Source organism: Trifolium pratense, linkage group LG1 (assembly GCF_020283565.1).
Source record: "Trifolium pratense cultivar HEN17-A07 linkage group LG1, ARS_RC_1.1, whole genome shotgun sequence".
NCBI classification, from domain to species: domain Eukaryota; kingdom Viridiplantae; phylum Streptophyta; class Magnoliopsida; order Fabales; family Fabaceae; genus Trifolium; species Trifolium pratense.
The window spans coordinates 17,038,892-17,059,444 of NC_060059.1; the positions used below are offsets into that span (position 1 = coordinate 17,038,892).

The following is a 20,553-nucleotide window of genomic DNA, read 5'->3' on the forward strand; positions in this document are numbered from 1 at the left end:
ATGAAAGATTGGAATTAGATTTTCTGATGTAACTGTGTGAAGTAGTTATAACTCTGAACCATCTGATCTGAATAGACCGTTAAAATTATTTTAACGTCTGAGTGATTTAGACCGTCCAATCTCAAAAGAAATCCAGATTTATTACTGCACGAATTATTTTAACGAATATTGTATATGATGTGATCCAAACAAATAAAGATGTGATTCTAACTAATAAAGATGTGATCTCATATCACATGCATAATTTATAGTCCATTCAATAACATAGAAATTTATACAACACTTGGTATATTAATATTACACTATATATTCTTGTATCGATATACAAGAAAAAACTTGGATAATTAAACATTAACATCGCCCTTTTGTATCTCTTTCATTTGAAGCAAATCTCTAAAAGATTTTCTCATTTAAAACATGAAAAAAAAAAATCAGTTGAAAATTGAAATAATTAACATATCATATAGAATAGCATCCAATCCAACCATGGATGCTAAAGTTATAACCAGAAATTAATCTTTGAGGAAACTAAGAAACTGCACTGTATCTTCCATTTCCCTTCCTTAGAGCACAACTTCAGATAGGTATGTTGTGCTTGATGGCATAGCATACTCTACAGTGATTCAAAAATCCTTTAGTTTTTTTGTTCTTCCGACAACACAAGCTGAAAGGTTCTTTGTTTTAATTTTCTCCCTTCACACCAAAAACACTTCACTTTTCTTAGTAACTTTGTTTCTCAAACACCTCTAGCTTCTGATCCTTTCATAATTCTTAGTCTTTTGCAAGATGTCACAAACATACTGCAAAAATAAAAAGTATAGTCCTGTCAGAACGGCTCTGGTAATTCAGAATTCAATCGGAAGGTAACTAAAAGTAAAACCTAGTCAGAATCGAACTCAGATACTCTCGAAAGATTAAACAAAAGCATTGATAGAAAAAGAAAAGTAGACTTACTCCCATGGAACATCTCCAACTAACATCCAATCACCATCCTTGTCTTCATAAGTAGGTTCATAATCAGATCCCTTATAACCTTCTTTTTCAGAGTAATCACCTATGGTTAACTTGAACATGTTTTCTAAAGCTTTGAGAAGTTGTGCATAGCCTCCATAGATCCTTAAATCAATCTTTCTAAGATAAGGAGCACCATCTAAACTCACTTTCACATAAATTCCAGAAGCTTCAGCTTCTTGCAAACTGTTCTTCCTATAAGATCTTATTGGTGGCCACCCAACTATCTTAGCCCTGTTATGTAAAAAAAATAAAAATTATCATCAATAATCAATAAATTAACTCAAAAAGTTTCGGATTCTAAAACAGAAATTTTTTGCAACCCTTTTGAAGGAAAGAAAGAAAAAAGAAGTCTTTTAAGTTTATATAATTAATGTTTTAAACTTACTTAGAAGGAGGTGCTTCTTCATCAGATGTTTTTGAACCATTGTCCTTTGAAGATTCAATCATTGGTCTTTTGTTGGAAACTTTGACAGAAAGTGTTGTTTCTTCTTTCTCATTTTTCTCTGTTCCTGGAAGTCCTAATCTTAGCTCAGTATCCTTCATGTTAAGATCTTTATCATATGCAACACTGTTTTCCATCTTCTTTCAAAATAATTCAGAATTTCCAAAATAGCTTATTATGCCAAACAAAGCCTTGTAAGTTTGAGATATATGAGATGTGAGAGATGATGAGAATAGAAGAATGCAAGGTTGTATTTTATATATGAAGATAAAGAAGAAGGTGCAATTAATTTTGAATGAATAGATGAATAAATAATGGAGAGAGACAAGGAAAGGTGTCGGTAGAAGGAGTAACAAAGTTGAAAGCAATATGTCCCTACATTTAGAGGACAAAGGTGGGACAGAGAAGGAACGGTCAAGATGAAGTTTTGGGAGAGAAATCAGGAGCGTTGGCTTAAAGGAAAGAGGTAAGGGAACATGCCCATGTGAAGGTACCATTGTTTCTCATACTTGTTTATGCCATGTGGGTCTCATTTTTTTAATTATTTTTTCAATGACTTGTATTGTGGGGGCCTTTTTACATCATTACATGTGAACTTAGAGCATTTTCAGTATTTAACTGGGTCCTACGTGTATATATTACTCATTTATTATTTTTTTATAATAGTATCTAATAAGTACTCAATTTTTCCAACCCAGCACATCTTAAAAAGTTCTAAATGAGTCACACTAATAACTTTATATCTCATCAATAATTTTACATCTTTATAAGTAGGTCCCACAAAAATATATTATAATGAAGAGATAGAATTTTGAGAAGCAGTACCTATTAGGTACTACCATTGGAGATTGTCTTAGTTGTAATCTCTTAATTGCTTACTCCTCCGTCCCATAATATAAACAAAAAAATATTTTCACACTTATTAAGAAAAGTAAAATATGATAATTTCAAGAATGACTTTTTATGTTTTTGTTGAAATAAATTTCATAGTAAGATGTAAAAAGAGTTTTTATTGATTATTAATTATAGGGAAAAGAATAGAGCATAAATTAAGTAAAAATCTATCTTAAAAACAATAAAAGTTGATTTTTTTGGACGGAGGAAGTATATGTTAAAATGACTTCCAAATCGTATCTAATATGTATTGATATATCGTCGATACGTATTAAAATAGTATCATAATTTTTTTTGTTTAAAAATAAAATAATTTTTGATACGATGATAATATGCTGCAATACGCCATTGACACGTCTCTTATACGACATGGTTGTTCATTTTCTTAAGTACATTAATTAGACTACCCTACTTAATTATCTTTCTTTCAACTTTAATTACTTTACCATTTCTTAATAATGAATTTTTTTTCCATCATTCCTTTCCATTTAACAATCACTTCAAATTTCTTTTTGTTGTTTAGCAGCTGGATTTTTTAATCTTTTGATGGTTTGTTTTCCCACTAAACTATGAGATAACTTTTTATTTTCTATATAAGTTCTCTAAAATAATAAAATAATATTTTATCCACTAAATAGCGTATACAATCCAAAACATCTTCACTTTCCACAATCCTAAATTGCTGTCTTTAAATTATTTTTCAATATCTCATTTAGTACCGATACAATGCCAATTTTTTTAAATTAAAATCATTTATCGTGAATCTAACAAAGAAATTGGAACAAATAGCAAAGCTAAGCAAACTAAATAATCCAAGCCAAAACAAATTCAACTTAGAACAAATCTAGAACCTATGTGTAAAGTAAACTTACACAATCAATCAAAGACAACAAAATAAAGAGATAAAACACACCATAGGAGAGAGGAATTTTTCAATTCCCTATAAATGAATTTTTACAAAAAAATAATACAAAATAGTTACAAGAATTTTGCTTTAAGAAATCAACAGGAGTAAACTCTAATTTCTACTCTTTCCTTTTTCCAAGTGACCCATAAATTATCTCCAATTTCTCTCTAACAACAATCCACAAGGGGGAAGGGATTCTCGCTCGTACCGGATAATATCCAGTTAAATCTCCACCTTTGATTAATATTTTAATAATTATAATTTTGTGGGCCAAAGAGAATGAATGAGTGTGATTGCACAAAGAGAAAATGTGACTTGAGACAACCTCCACCCATCCACAAGATGTTTAGAATGTGCTTTTCAATCTCAGAACTCCACAAAAGATTCTTTATACTTGAAACCCTAAGTTTCTATTGTGTACACTCGTTTTATTTGTTGTCTCTCACCCAATAACCTCACAAGAAACACCCAAGAGTCGCAATTCTCTTCGAGTGTTCCCTCTTCTTATCTTTTGTTTTTGAACCAAAGTCACTCTCCCAAATTTCGTCAATCCTTAGCTTTTAAGCTTTCTAAGGATCCCCTCTTTTGGTACTAGTGAATAATGAAATAAAAATATGCTTTTATAGATTTTTATGCAAGTAACTTGAATTAGTGTAGCTCTGGTTTTACATAATTTCAATTAACCTCATTCGAGCATTTAAGATTGCGAAATTTAACATGTAATCCGAATTACAACCAATTGACTAGCCCAAAAACAGAAAACAATTGTTTTTGAGGTACTTTATGCACAATGTTGAATATATAAGAGAGGTGATCCATACACGAAATGACATAAAATTTTGGGTGGAGATTTGTGTCTTTCTTATCGTGGTCTTGAATCACTTATCGCGGAAACAATGAAACTCTATTGTGTTTAGTATTGACTATGATATTTGTTTTTTCTCAGTAGAATTGTTGGATATCTCTTTCTAATGGAGTAGTTCTTTGAGACTGAACCACTACTAGTGTTCATCTTCTTTTCTTATCTTTCTTTAATTCCTTTATTATAGCTTTTTTAATTGTTATTGGTTTATCCAAGTTTTCTGTTTGGTTCTATTTTGCCGTGTCTATGCATCTGTTGGTTTCTATGTTTAATTGCTTTGAGGCTATAATCGATCCACAACACAACTTTTATAATTAAATTATCTTTGATTTTGTTTGTTGCAAACATGTTTTTTAGGCTCAAGTCGAATAAATATTCTCTAACTTTAGCCCATTAAAGGTAGGTGACTTTCAATGCTTATGAGCCCTTAGATCAATCATGTGCCACGTGTCATTATTTCTTCAAAAGATATTGAAAAGAAGGGAAGAAAAAAAAGGTAAGCACGGAAATCATCTTCTCCTACCTTCTCTCCCACTCCACCTGCTGCTATTTTTAAAAGCCAGCCACCGGGCCACCGAAAAATTCGACCATAGCTATCAACTCCGACCACCACCGCCACCACTATATCGTTTCTAAACACCGCAGCTACATCAACACCGCCGCCATCTCGTTTTTAACCATGCTACGATTGTAGATCCAACCACCACAACCATTTTAAATTTCCAGATCAAGTTAATTGGGGGTTTGCTTATCAAAAAGTTAATTGGGGGTTTTAGTTGCTAATTTAAACTTGTGTTGAAGGGATTGTGGATTCAAATTGTGAAGTGAAGATTTAAAGTCGGTTGCAGGCGATTAGAAAGGAGATAGCGACGGTGGTTAGAAACAAGGCAGTGGCGGTGGTCGGAGTTGACAGAGGTTGGCGTTGACGGAGTGTAACTCGGCGACGGTTGGAGAAACATAAGTGTTGGAGAGTTTGGTGGTAGCAGTTTATTTTTTTGTTCAGAAGCATCCATTTTTAAAGAGAAGGACATGTGGCAAGTTGTAGTACATATGATTGATCAAACATAGGACAGTGGCCTAAAGTCACCTGCCTTTCCCGCGTAAAAGGTAGAGAATATTGGTCCCTGCGTGGCTTAATTTTGGCCTGCTAGAGGATCCTTTTTGTTCAGTGTTGTTTTCACAATTTCTTGTTTTGAACACCTGATTAGATGGTCCATGTCCATTGCCGAAATAAACTACTGTACTTGAGTGTAATCATGCACTCATTCAACTATTTGACTAAATAATTAAGAAAGTTTGGTGAACTATTATTACATTATGGACCACAAATTATGCCATAATTTACTTTTGAAGTTATCCTCATAGTACATTAACATGGTGTGTTTGATAGTTCATGACATAACAAAATAATACATTAGAGGAGAGAGATATGCGATCATATTTTTTATATTTTAAAATAAAATGAGTATTTTTGTATTTTTAGGAGATCAAACAAGATACAACAAAAGTTGTTTAGTTCAGTCCCCTGTTTTTTAGGAGATCAAACACACTCATAGTAATTTATAAAACACCAACACAAACATGAACAATAGACACAACACCGAACACATCGCCTAATCAAAAGGAGTTAATTGGTGAAAGAATGAACAAATTAATTATACGTGATCAAATGTGTTGGAGGCATCGTATGCCATGGTTTTAAATTGTAGTCTGCATCTGCAAACACATATCAGGCATGGTTTTAAATGTGTTGGTGGCATCGTACGTCATGGTTTTAAATTGTTGGTGCACAATTGCAATGGCCGCAAACACTATTTAAAACCATGTGGTACACCAACACATATCAGACACCGCACACACCTTCTAGACGTGTTGGTTTATTCCACCTTGCACATCCCAAACAGCATTCCATGCAAAGGACTGATAAGAATTAAAACTGCATTGTCACGAGTCATGACTAGCATATAAATATCAATGAAGTTATTTCGCTCTCTATCTGCTGGGTTGTCGGATTATAGTCACAATCAGTGATTAATTATAATGTGAATTCAAAGGTATAGCTAGCTAGAATTTGTGGTATGAAATCTAACAACTTGGCTACATGTATAGTTAACCTGGTTTGTAGGAATTGTTGAATACGTGTGTGTTAATTCTGTTTCTGAAGATTTGGCATTTGAGATAGTGATGTTTAACTAATGAATTCTTGCCGCATTTTTTGGTTCACTAGCTAGCTAGCTAGTAGCTGGTTGGACTCTGTTTTCACAAATTAATTAATTAATGTTGCTTTCATTTTGCATAATTAAGGCTGTAAATCAGTACTGTATTTATGTATTGTGAGTGGTCAGGAAAATGCATTGCAACCATGAAAATGGAAGGGAATGTCCGGATAGAATAATGAAATAGTAGTACCTTAGATGCTTACATAATAAATGTGACATTAAGTTATTGTTGGATAGGATGTGAATGGGATTAGATTAATGTATTTTCTTTTTGATAAGTATTAAATTTATGTTATCAATAAATGACGGGAGAATTCGAAGTTGATTTTTGGGTGGAATATTAGGTCAAACTTTGTATAAAAAAATAATTTGTCAGTTAAATTTTATTTATTTTGCAGTTGAACTATATATTATTAAGTCTCATTTTTCTGATTAAGAATCGAAAGATTAACACACAACAAACAAGTTTAAGTGAATTGAGTCTCCGAACTCACCAGAGTTAAAGAAAACCTCAATGCTCAGTTAATTTATAGATGTACTTATATTGTTACACCAACTGAAATATCCTCATATAAAATTCCAACTCAAATCTTTTAAGTTTGTCAAAAAAAAAAAAAAAAACTCAAATCTTGAGTGTTAGAAATTGAATTGCATTATACACATTTATTTTTAGAGTGATTGAATACTCGAATATCTAAATTGCAAACACAATTGCTAGCCATACATTAAAGTATCTATTTAAGATATTATAGGGTCATAATAGTTGAAAATTTGATGTCTATAGTAGTAAATGTGGAAGGCTATGCTGAAAGACCCTTAAACGACACTAAATGTATATGGTGTTTTTTTTTTTTTTTTAATATTAAAAAGAGCGTTGAAGTCCGAAAAAGAAAAATCAAAATTATAGGGAAATCATTCTAGGATAGTTATCCTCATCTCATAAGCTAATATAAGGTTCCTAATTTGACTAGGACACAACCATAATGGATAATTTTACGATCAAGCATAGCTAAGACATCTGCATATTTATTTGATTTCCAATAAGTATGAACAATCTTGATTTTCCAATCCAAATTCAACGACTTCTGAATTTGCTTCACCAAAGAATTCCCAATAGCTACTTCTGAATTTGCTTCACCAAAGAATCTATGTTAATTTCAATTGCTGTGAAACCCAACCTCCTCGCATAAAGGAGTCCTTATGAACTGTCCACAATTCCGCTACAAAATCACTACACACTTCCATTCCCTTGGCAAAACCTCCTACTGATTCACCTTGATTTCCTCTAGATAATACCTCCACAACCCGCAATATTATTCTCCATACATAGATTTTGACCATTAATTGCTATAGTGCTATACCATATCAGTGACATGAATTGCTTGGCACTTGTGTGGCTAACAAAAATTTATTATTTCATCCGGTCCTATATATAAAAAACATTTTATTTTTTAGGTTTATTGTAAAATATGTATTTTAGATTATATTATTGTCTAGATACATTAATTCTATAATAATCTAAAAAGTGAAATGTTTCTTATATATAAAATCTGGGTATAATTTATTGTGATTTGGCAACCAAACCAACGGACCTTTGGAAAACCTCGTCACATGAAAAATATGTCCTGTCCCAGTATCTTTCCATTGATCATTATGGACACGTAAATGTGTTCGATATTAGGTAGGATATTTATAGTTGAGTCATGTTAAGGAGGGTTTTAAAATAAGAGAAGGTACTCTTCTATTTTAAAATAATTCTATTTAGCAAAAAAAATAAAATTAATCTGTTTAAAAAAGAATTGTTCCAAAATAACTGAATTATATTCGATACTACATTAAATTATGTTTTCAATACTTTTTTTTCCACCACTAATATTCGATCTACCGGATTGCATAATTTAATTCGGAGATCAGTTTTGATATTAAGTGGTTCTATTGTTCAAGCCGAACACGGAGATCGAACTGTGATTTTCTCTACCAAATCCAACGTTAATCACTGTTAAACCAACTAACGATTGGTATTACACTTTTTGATTAATACTCACCCCGTCTCAAAATTATTGTCACAATTTGACTGTGTGCACTATTCATACAAGCTACTTTGACCATATTTTTTTACTAATGTATAAAGATAATAACATTAGCACATGAGATCTTGTTAGATTTGTCTTGATGAGTACTATCAAAATATCAATTTTTCATAATTTTTAATAATACACAACTAAAGATATTAATGATCAAAATTATGCATCGCCAAGTGTGCAGTGGTAAAATGTGACAATTATTTTGAGACGGAGGGAGTATCTTTTCTTATACATTTATGGTAACAGTGAATACACCAATATATGAGAAGGGTATTTTCATAAAGGTACTGGTCTGATGTAGGAAGGTTGGCCGCGGCAGATTGAAGATCAAGTGGCGCGCAAGAAATGTTCACTTGAAAAATAGTGAAGATTTAATTTTACTATATTTTAGAAAGATTTAGTGAAGATTTAAATTTATATTTTAGCTAAATTTATTATTTTTATATTTTAGCAAGATTTGTTATTTTTATTTAGCTAGGTTTGTTATTTTCTTTTACAATCTTTTAGGAGATTTGTTATTTTTATTTTTCACTACTATTTAAGCTAAACTATTGTAGCCTTGAAGACAACTTTTTGATTTAATAAAAATACAGAGATTTTTCTCAAATTTGGTGGATTCCAAATTACTCCTTCTAGTGGATTCCGGAAGTCTAGTGGATTCTATATTAGTTACTCTTTCTGATGGATTTTAGAAATTTGGTGGATTCCAGAGTCTTATCTAACAGGTTTGTCGCTTGCGAACCTGTGTTTTATTATAGGATTAGCGCTCGCTTTTCCTTCACGCTTCCGTACTGCGTCATGGTCTTTCTTTATTTATACATTGTCTTATTATTATTTTTTTAAATTGGGTATCCTCTGCGCGCAATTGCAGAGATTAATCTCTCGAGCCTTGTGGAATCCAAATGGATGACAAACTCTCCCTAAAAGTTTTAACACTGCTGCATGCACAAGCCAGAGATCGAACCCAAGACCTTAGTTAAGCTAAAAGAGACCCACATCATCTCATCTAAGTGCTATTGTGTACATCTGTCTTAATATATGAAAAATTGTCAACTAAGTCAGTCATCTTGGAATGGAAGGAGTACTAATTGATGGCGTATGTAACGCGTTGCAATATTTCTGTTTTTTTCTTTTCCCGCAAATGCTAAGATGTGCCCTTATGGCACATTTAAGGTGCATCTAATTAACCAATATCTTTGTATAAAAAAACTAATATCTCATTTAATTTACTTCAATAATAGCAATAATTAACTTTATTGATTAAAAGATATGGTCCACTATATTTATTACCTTATCTATTTCTTTTTAATTGTCGTTTTAGATTTCTACACATGTGTCAATGCACAACTTTGGTGACTAATATCTTTGGTTATCTATTATGAAAAATTATGAAAATTTTATATTTTTAAAATACTTGTAGAGACAAATTGAACAACATCTTATATGCTAATATCTATTTTTATATATTAATAAAAAATTACAATCAAAGTAAATTATATGAATAGTGTTACATGATTCTTAAATGACACTTAAAAAAGAACGCTGGAGTAATTATTTAAAAGAATTGGAAAGACAAAAAAACTTTTACTTTGGTACAAAGCTTTTACTTTTTTTGGTATAAAGCTTTTTTATTTATTTTTGTCAAAGCTTTTTATTTTTTTTAAGCTGAAAAAATAATTCAATTATAAGTTATATAAAATTTCAAAACATATTATTGAAGTTAAATAATTAATAAATATAGTTGACCATATCTTTTAATTAATAAACTAATATCCAATGTCAAAATTATTGATGAATATTATCCAATGAATTAAAACTAATATAATTTGAAGAGGATAATTTTATTTCAGGCTAATATGGGAACTTAGCTCTCTAAAGCTTGTTGCTTGAGTGGTGTTTTATTTTGTGTTTGGTGTGAAGCAAGCGTGTTTTGGTGATGCTAGTTTGTTCTAGTGTGTTCTTTCTCATTGGTAGGTTTTGTTAAAGTTCAAAGATAAACACAATGACGGCTAGGGTTTCAATAATATCAAGATAACATTACAATAGCTTAGAATACAATGAATTGTCTTATGAATATATAGAAAACATAAACAGACTAAATTACTATTATGCCCAAAGCCCAATTACAACCAAAAACCAATTATATTATTAAATCACTAACATATTATCTAACATCTCCCCGCAAACTCGCAATGCCTTGACATGAAACATTGAGAGTTTGTCAAACAAAGACATCAAACCAAAATGACTAACAGAGAGCAGCAACCAAAGTGAGTTGACATCATTGCAGCAAGAACCATCATCAGTAGAAACGTCCAAACAAAACCAAACCGAACAGGAAACCAAACCAAATTGTTCCAATCCAAATTTAACCAAATCAAACCAATCCAAAGTAGAGAGAAAGAGAAGCATTCAAATAGAAGAAGAATCAATACGGAGAGAGATGCAATCAGAAAATCAACATAGAGAAGCAATCAGATAGAGGCAATCAAACAGAAGAAATCAAATAGGGAGAAATGCAATGCAATCCATCAGAATCAACAGAGGGAGAAGTGCAATCGATCAGAAGAAACAATAGGGAGAAGTGCAACCAAATAGAAGAAGTCAATAGGGAGAAATGCAATCAATCAGAAGAATCGACAGAGAGATGTCAATCAATCAGAAGAAATCAATAGAGAGACAATCAAAGAGAAGAACCAAATAGAGAGAACCAATTAAACAGAAAACCAATTAAACAGAAGAAGCCAATGAGAGAGAATACCGATCAAACAAAGAAGAAATCAAAAGGGGAGAGACAATCAAACCAGAGAGACCATAAGAAACCAAATTGTGAGCACTAGACTCACCAAACAAAACCAAACCAACAAATTGTGAGCATTACCTCACCAAACAAACAAATCGTGAGCAATATTTTTACTCACCAAATTGATTCATTCAAACTAATCTCCAAATTAATGGAACCAAACCAACTAAATCAACCGAACTCAGATGATACCAAACCAATCAAACGAAACCAAATTCAAACCAAATTAAACTGAACCAAATGGAACTAAACCGAAGGAGACCAAATCATACAGAACAACAAAACTAGCCCAAGACAAAATAAAACAAAAGAGAGGAGGAACCAAACACCAAAACATACTAGAAGCATAAAAAAGGCAACAACTTGTCAAAAACAAACAACCAAATCCGTCATAGAAGCACAACATAAGCACAACAACTTCAATCTGGATTCAATAGTCTAACCGAACACGAACCGAACAAATCAACTTTGGCTTGGTAGAAACCAATGGTCTTAATCCAATAATCCAAAACAAAAGCTTCAATCTTTATAATTCCCACCAATGATTGCAAGCGGTGCCTTTTTAATCTCTCCTTCAACCAAAATATAGAGACAACAATCCATATAATATTTTACCCTCAAAGTGAATCTACAACAACTAAGCTATTACCTTTACAATCAAATTGCGGACCTTCAGAAGATCTCCCTTTTTGCAGCGGAAGCACAACAACACAGACAATCAATCGATCATAAGAAACAAAGCAAAAAACATTCTCAAACTTTTTTGAGAACACAAGCGCAGAAGCGATGAACAGTTCAAGGCGGATCGAACCTTGCTCTGTATACCATGTTAAAGTTCAAAGATAAACACAATGACGGCTAGGGTTTCAATAATATCAAGATAACATTACAATAGCTTAGAATACAATGAATTGTCTTATGAATATATAGAAAACATAAACAGACTAAATTACTATTATGCCCAAAGCCCAATTACAACCAAAAACCAATTATATTATTAAATCACTAACATATTATCTAACAGGTTTGTTCTTTAGCTTCCTCTGGCGTTTGAAATGTGTTTGTTTCTTTTGTCCAACTTTTTAACACAAGACAAAATTGGATGAATTCTTTGCAACCTTTTTATCGAAGAATCCAGACAATTATTAATAAATTTCTATTTATCGAATAAAAGAAAAGAAAGGCTTAAATAATTACGGTTTTAATTTCTTATTTTAAATCATTTACGAAATTGACTTCCCTATTTTAAAATCACATAATTTTAGTTGCTTATGAGTCAAAACTGTAAGGTCAGTTCATGATCTTTCGCAGATAACTCGTTTTAATGCTAGTCCTCAAATATTTAATTATTGTGCACCTTGTATTGAAATTATTATTATTATAAATGAAATGCACTAAGTTTGCTTGCTCAATTAGAATTTTGTACTTAAAAAAGATGATAATTTAACATATTCTAAATGGCATGATATATTATATGATGATGTAGGTTTATTTAGGTGGATTATTTATTTACGGATTTTAAATAGCTTCATAAATTAAAACATAAGTTTTCACACTGTTAGATGCAGATTTGTTGTTGTTTGATTTCACACGATTTTCATACTGTTTTGAATATGGACCGTTGATTACAGATCGTACAGCCCAGAGTAATATATGCATGCAGTTATAAAATCACATGAAACCATTTCAGCCGCACATCGTTCATCGGACGACTGTGATGTAAAATAGTATGAAAATTGTGTTAAATAAAACTGCAGCAAATATCTTTTCGGAAAGGCACTACGATGCCTTTAAGTACACTACGTAGCGCCTTTAACATTTTGAAATTTTTAAAAACTTTTTTTTATTTAAATTTTTACGTTTGTTTCTATTCATGTTTTTTTCCCATTGCTCCGAAGCACTGTTTAATATCACATTTGAAGTAATATCTTGAAAGAATTATCAAACTAACTTTAAGATTGAGTACCTATTTTTTAAGCATATTATTATTTAATAAAATTGAGTATTTAATATAGTATCACTTTTACAGTAAATACTATCTCTCTCTATTAAAATATATTTGTGGAATCTATTTATAAATATTTATGCTTTATTTGGAACTTTAGATTATGAAAGAAAGTTGAAGAAAATAAAGTGAAAAAAAAAATTGTTAAAGGAAAGAAACTAAAAAGAAAGTGAGTAAATTTATAATTGTACCAAGGATAAGAATTTATTTACAAATTAACTCCGAATTAATTAAAATATCAAAGAATCACTTTAGAGAAAAAAACAAACAAATTAGTCGTTTAACACAAGCAATTACTAGTAGTGAATAGATAGTATATTGACTAAGGGTCTGTTTGGTTCAACATAGGGAGAGGGGAGGAGAGGTATTTTAATGAAGGGGAAGGGAGGTGAGGGGAGGGGAGGTGGAATTTGTACTTACACATATGTTTGGTTCAAAAGAAGGAAGGGGAGGGGAGGTGAGGGATCTTAATTAGATATATGTTTGGTTCAAGAGGGGGAGGGGAGAGATTTTAAAACTAATTTACTTTTTTATCCTTATAATTTTCATGTAGTCTGACAATTTTATAGCTACTTGGTGCGAATTAACCTATATATCCACAATATTTTCTCAATTTTTATGATTGATCTAACCCAAAAATAATATTTATAAGTTTAAATTACCTATAAATATATTTAAAAGAATTTTTTGATAATTATTAACAAAAAAAACCTTGTACTAATACTAATATTGTACAAAAAAGTAATATTTATTTATAAGTATAAAGATCTTGTACTAATACTAATATTGTAAAAAAAAAAAAAAACTTTTGTATATTATAAGTTATAACGTAACAAACTTAATGATATTTTAAAAAATATAATAGTGCATATAAATACTAACTAATATGATGCAGGTAAAAAGTAAGTAACAACGTTGATTTTCTATAAAAAAAAATAACAACGTTGATTCAAAAAATTATATGAACTTTACAAGATAACAATGTAATACAAAAAAAATTAGCACAACAGTTTATGAATATAAAAAGACATGCGTAACAATAAAAGAAAAGTTTGAAAAAAAAATAGAACTAAAAAATGGATAATTTAGGCATTTTAAAATAATTATGAGGACAATTATGTCAAAATAATTAAAATGGTAATAATATCTTTCTCCTTCCCTCCCCTCCCCTCCAAATCCCCCCAATTTGGGGGGAAGCAAAAATTGGGATTTGGAGGTATTTTGCTCACCTCCTCTCACCTCCCCTCCCCTCCTAAAAATTGAACCAAACACAATTAATTTAAAATATCCTCTCACCTCACCTCCCCTCCCCTCCAAAACCCCCGAACCAAACAGACCCTAAAAAGAAAACATGACAGATCTTTAGGTGCGTGCTGTTTTCTAATGTAACCAAAATATTAAACTTTGCAAGACTAGCCTATTGGAAATGGAAACATTTAGGACCTGTACAGGATGTTAAAAGCTGTATATGTTGGGCATAAGCTAAAAGTATACAAGTCGGTGTGCTATATGCTTTTTCCATGGTGGCTACTTATAATATCTTTTCAAGACTTTCATCTAGAAAAAGTGAAGAAAATCATTCAACCAGCTCATACATGAAATAATACTGAAAAATAAAATAAGCTTTAGCCTTAAAAAAAAATTATTTTTTCTTAAAAAATCTAGAGATTTTTTTTAGAGATTTTGAAGAAAATTTAAAGCTACAAACTTTCGTTTGTTTTCGATCATAATATATTTTTTTTCCATTGGCTTCACTTTGCACATGATTTGTGATTTGAAAAAAGCTATTAAAAATAGTTTTTCATTTTGAAGGAAAAAATGATTATTTTACTAAAATAACTTTTAAAAAAATCTGAAACAAACATAAATAAAAAAAGTGATTTTTTTCCTAAAAAATCTAAAACAAACGGGGCCATAATCACATCACAACATAGACCAAATTTTAAAAAACATAAATGAGTGGATATAAAATATTAAGGTTGTCAGACTCGCAAGTCTATTAAAACTCCTAGGAGTCTAAGAATATTTAAAACGACTTTCAAAACCTGTAAATGATACACACACAAAAATAGCATATGTAAATATGGTACTAGAATTCCTTCTTAATTTGCCACTACATAAAAAATTCATAAAACAGATGTGTTAACGGGAGAATAACACACCGATTAAAGCGGAGAGTTTCGTCGCTGAAAGAGAAGTGATGTTTCTAATTTTGAATGAGCACCATCTTACACAATAGAAAAAGTGTTTAAGGTTTTTTTTTAGTATGGTAACTTTGGACAGTTGTCTTGGAGTTTTTTTGTTCAAAAAAATGTTTTTTTCAAAAAAGTTGTTGGAATCATAAACTCGCGAGTTTAAACGAATTTGCACGAGGCTACCCGAATCTATCGAAAAACGATTCTATGTAAGATTTAATTTGTTTTTGCTCATATAAACTCGTACTAGTCTACGAGTCTACCCACAAGTCTAACAACTATATATGGCGGAAATAAACCGCCAATAAGTTAATTGATTAGAAAATAAAAAAAAAGAACAAAGGGGTGGAAATAAACTGCCATTAAATTCAAAACCAAATGGAGAAACACTTTGTGGCAGAAATATTCCGCCAGTAAATTGAAAAAGTAACAGCATTGCTTACGAACTCCTTAAGTTTGCTTTCTTCACATATATGAATCACCTTTGTTGGTTTCACCCTCTTTGTCTTCATCTTCGTCATGTGCTCCACTCCCCCAATAAGAGAAGAATAAAAACCTTCATTATAGAACACGACATGGATGTTAAACATTTCTTTTAAAATTAACGGAATAATAGCAAAAAATAAAATAATAGGGAAAATTAATATTTCAAAATTTAAGTTGAGTTATCATAGATGTCATAAAATGATGTTCCGTATTATTTATTTCCGCCAAGAAAATGCGGAAAATTAAAACCACTTAGTGGCGGTTTATTTCCTCCGGTAAATTTAAAATCTATCCTTTTGCATTATGGCGGTTTATTTCTGCCAATAAGTGTCTATTTTCTTCTAGACAATTCTGTGGCGGAATTTTTCTGCCAATAAATTTATTGTTTTGTGATTTATTAGTAGATTTTTTCGCCAGTAAATTTGAGTTTATTGGCAGTATCCACCTCTTTTTGAGGGTTTATTTCCGTCAATAAATAATAATTTTTTTTATAGTATTTCTTACAATTCCAACCATACTTTCTATTTTGACATATTCTGTTTCTACAAACTATAAAAGGTAACAATAAAGAAAATGTTTTCACCAAAAAAAAAAAATAAAGAAAGAAAATGTTGTAAAGAAAATAAACGCAAATTGAAATGATAGAACCTCGAAACATCAGAGCAAAATAGTAAAGAAAATAAGTTTGCCTAATTAAGCTGCCATAGCTCTGTTGATGTACAACATGATGTTTCTTATCCGATGCTCCAAGTATTATTCGTTAGCAAAATTAATTTTGTATTTTAATTTCTAATTTCTATAATTCAAGTTTGACATTGTTCTCATAATTGACATATAATGCCAACATCTACTTGACTCATATATATTATTAATCACGTGTCTAATCAATAGAAGGATGAGATAACTCATATGTTTTCAAAAGAGATTGTGGTTCTAATTTGTTTAAAGGAGTGGTTTTCATGAGAGGAACCCTTATTTGTTCTCATTAGAGATTAGAGATTGATTTCAAAATTTGGTGTGACATGCTTTTACGTGTATATAGATAGACAACAAAACTCACTAATTTTACATAATCAGAAAATTATTTTAATTTTTTTTTTGGTATTCAAATTATTTAAAATTTTGTTAACTACAAAGTTTACAATTGAATTTTTTTCTTCATAATACTATGATATTAGTACAAAAATTCCGTCAAAAAATCAGTAGAACACACCAAGAGTTTCTTCATTTCCAAATAATTTTTCTCTATACACATGACAATATAAACCAGAAATCAAACACCTAACGACAAAACTTTTATCAGTTAGAAGAATTTATTTTACAATTGAAACTTAATTACTACTCTCTCCATCCCAAATTATAAGGGAAAAAAACTTTTTTTTTGTCCCAAATTATAAGGAAGAAAGTCATTTTTAAGAATGTTTTTCCCTTATTCTCATAAAATTAAATGCAAATTGCATTTAATTTTCTCTCTCTACTATTTTCTCAATAAACAACAACCAATAAAAATTGTTTTTACATCTTCCTATGCAATTTATTTCAAGGAAAACCCACAAAAACATATTTCAAATTTTCATGTTTTACTTTTTCTTAATAAGTATGATTTTTTTATTTTCTCTTATAATTCAGAACGGAGGTGTTAAAATATGCTTGGATTTCATCCCAAAAGCTAGCTCAAAGGGTGAGGTTGCCCTCACATATTTATACACTTCACATACCGGGAACCTAAGCAATGTGGGACTTCAAACAATCTCCAACAACACAACAACATATTCAACACCCACCCTCACGCCTAGCGTGGTCCTGGGTCAAATGCCCACATTACAGTCCTCAACCCGGCTCTGATACCATGTTAAAATATGCTTGGATCTCATCCCAAAAGCTAGCTCAAAGGGTGAGGTTGCCCTCACATATTTATACACTTCACATACCGGGAACCTAAGCAATGTGGGACTTCAAACAATCTCCAACAACACAACAACATATTCAACAGGAGGGAGTATTTATTAACAATACGTACATTGTACTACTATAGTTTGTAGAATCCGACAAGAAGATATTGATGACAATGAACGACGAGTAGAGATGAAACACGTGTGGTGTCTCTTAGATGGGTCATGTCTCAATCCACACGAGAGGACTAGTATGATGAATGGTCCCACAATGATGCAACCTAGCACACAAATAAACACACTGACCCATCTCAAAATTCAATCCAACCCACTTTTATTGTCTCTTTGGTATGCATACATACATGCACGTCTATGCACCTTAGCCCATTCGTGTGCGTGCCTTTTAGCTTATTTTCATCGTCTCATTCACTTGGGACCACCCCATAATATTATGTATTTTTAAATAATTTAGGGACAAATTTTATTTTATTGGACAAAAATAATAGAGAGAAAAAATAAAAATATAATATGAGCATGAGAAAGAAAGTTGTTTAAAAAAATTGTTCAAATAATATTGCTCATTTTTAATAAGATTAACAATTTTTTTTATAATTTACACCTTTTGATCGATCATATAATCAGGTCATATATTACATCTTTTAAAATATGTTAGACCATCATTTTATAGTATAAAATGGAAGAACCAATGTCATGAATGATTAAAAAAACTGTGATTTAAGCACACGAAAAAAGAATATGAATCAAATTTTTTTAAGATTTTATAAGCAACAATTCTTTTTTTTGGTGGCAGATCGATCTGCACTATTTTATTAGCAACTACTTGAAATAATCTCTTGTGATCCGGAGGACCTTCTTAAAGCGGGGAAAGTGCTGGGTCGATTGGCTCCAACGGATATTCTTCAAGAAGCTCGGCAACATGAGTAGCATACATTTTTGGAACGATGTTTGGGTTGATACCACAACACTTAAGGAAATATTTCAGCGTCTATTCCAAGTGAAGGAGCAAAAAGAGAGTGTTGTCTGGAATGTTGGGAGGTTGGAGGTGGAATTTTAAATGGAGGCAAAAAAAAATTTGTGTGGGAAGAAGAAATAGTTGAGGATTTGGAAAATTTGTGTTGAATCAAGTACATCTATCAAGAACAGAGGATGAGTGGAAATGTCACCATTTCACCGGAGGTACATTCACGGCTAACTCAAAAAAAAATGTATGTTTAGTATCATGGTGGATATGTCAGAATCACGGTGTGACTCAGCTTGATTTTCCAGAGTGTAGTTTCTATTAAAAAAAAACAATAATTAATGGTAATCATTTATTAGAATACTAAAAATCTAATTTTTATCATTTATTAGAATACTAAAAATCTAATTTTTATCATTTATTAGAATACTAAAATAAAACAATAATTAATTATGGTAATCAACGTGTTGATGTAGGATTCTAGAGTGTGGGAATTTGTAGATTTTGTCTTGTGAAGCTTGAATTTTGTGTGTGTGATTTGAATTTGATGCGATTAAACCCAAAATTTTACCTTTGATGCAATTAATATTTGATTTTTACCCAAAATATTTGATTTTAATTTCATATTTGATTTTTTGGGTTAGGGTATTGAATTTGGGTGAAAATTGAACATTAAAGTTTAAATTAGATTATTAGATTTGTTGAGTTTATTTTTTTATTTTTAAGTTTGATGATGATGATGAAGATGATTATTGTGACGTTACAAATTAACATTTTTCATAAAATTTAATGGCAATAACTTATTTAACAAACAAAAATATAATTAAAAGACTTAAATAGAACAATAATAACTATGTGAATAAGTTTAGTGATTAAAAATATATTTTAACCAAGATTAAACTATGTACTTTGTACAAAAAAAAAAAAAAACCTATGTACACCGTAGATGAATTCATTTACAGTGTAAATTTTTAACATTAACGGTAATTTAAAAAATAAATAAATTAACGGTAAACTTATGGTGCATAATTTGATATTTTTCACAGAAGCGTGTCACAACCAATATTTACTGTCATGAAAATGAAAGAAGAAAGACGTGAGTGAAAGAGAAAAATATTAAAAATATGAAAATGTACGTGGGGTAAGATTTTTAGGTAAGGGGGGGTATACCCATTAGGCTTATTTAGCAGAAAAATAATTTATTCATGTGCTAATACCCGTTTGTTATTGTTGGACCGGGCTCCCTACATACATTGGGCTATATATCCTTGCAATTAGAAAACAATTCCTTCCCTCTCTACATTTAGCCTTCTACACCTACAATTTTAATTGAATTGACTATTTTGTCCTTTTATATAAACTAAAATCCGTAAATTTTTCACTTTTTATTTATACATTTCACTAAAATCTATGACAGTCAAAATTGTAATTTGCGACAGTTAAAAGTGTTGCAATTGCACATATGGCCCTCAATTTACACATGGTGTTTGAGCAAGGAGAAGTCTGCTTGGTGCTTGAGCAATTGTGATAGAATTATGGATCACACAGTGGGCTTGGACGAGGGTGAACCCAAGCCAAGAGTGTGGCGTGTTTACAAAAGAAAAAAAGGAAATAAGAATAAGAATGATAACGTGGATAAATGAAAGGACTTGCTTGGGAGTGAGTGCTATAAAAGCATGTGTCAGGGAAAGAATGAAATATTGAGGAATTTGTTAATTGAGTGGGGCCATCTTGTTTGTGGCTAGAAAGCATTTACTGTTCCTTAACCTTT

General features: G+C 30.9%; 1 protein-coding gene across 1 annotated transcript; it reads right to left on the reverse strand.

Annotated features, from left to right (window-relative positions):
* Positions 1 to 237: 237 nt before the first annotated feature.
* Positions 238 to 1,793, reverse strand: LOC123885538 (auxin-induced protein 22B-like). Its single transcript, XM_045934822.1, has 3 exons — positions 1,400 to 1,793; positions 955 to 1,245; positions 238 to 800 (listed from the first exon to the last, which is right to left on the reverse strand). Exons 1-3 carry the CDS (start codon positions 1,591 to 1,593, stop codon positions 737 to 739), a joined length of 549 nt encoding a protein of 182 aa, XP_045790778.1. The 5' UTR covers positions 1,594 to 1,793; the 3' UTR covers positions 238 to 736.
* Between the last annotated feature and the right edge of the window lie 18,760 nt (positions 1,794 to 20,553).

Bases quoted from the DNA above. Each gene is read 5' to 3' on its own strand.
- LOC123885538 (XM_045934822.1), bottom strand. From the start codon at position 1,593: ATGGAAAACAGTGTTGCATATGATAAAGATCTTAACATGAAGGATACT. The intron at 1,246-1,399 runs GTAAGTTTAAAA...TTTACATAACAG, and splicing joins GAAGAAGCACCTCCTTCTAA to GGCTAAGATAGTTGGGTGGC. The intron at 801-954 runs GTAAGTCTACTT...TTATTTTTGCAG, and splicing joins GTTGGAGATGTTCCATGGGA to TATGTTTGTGACATCTTGCA.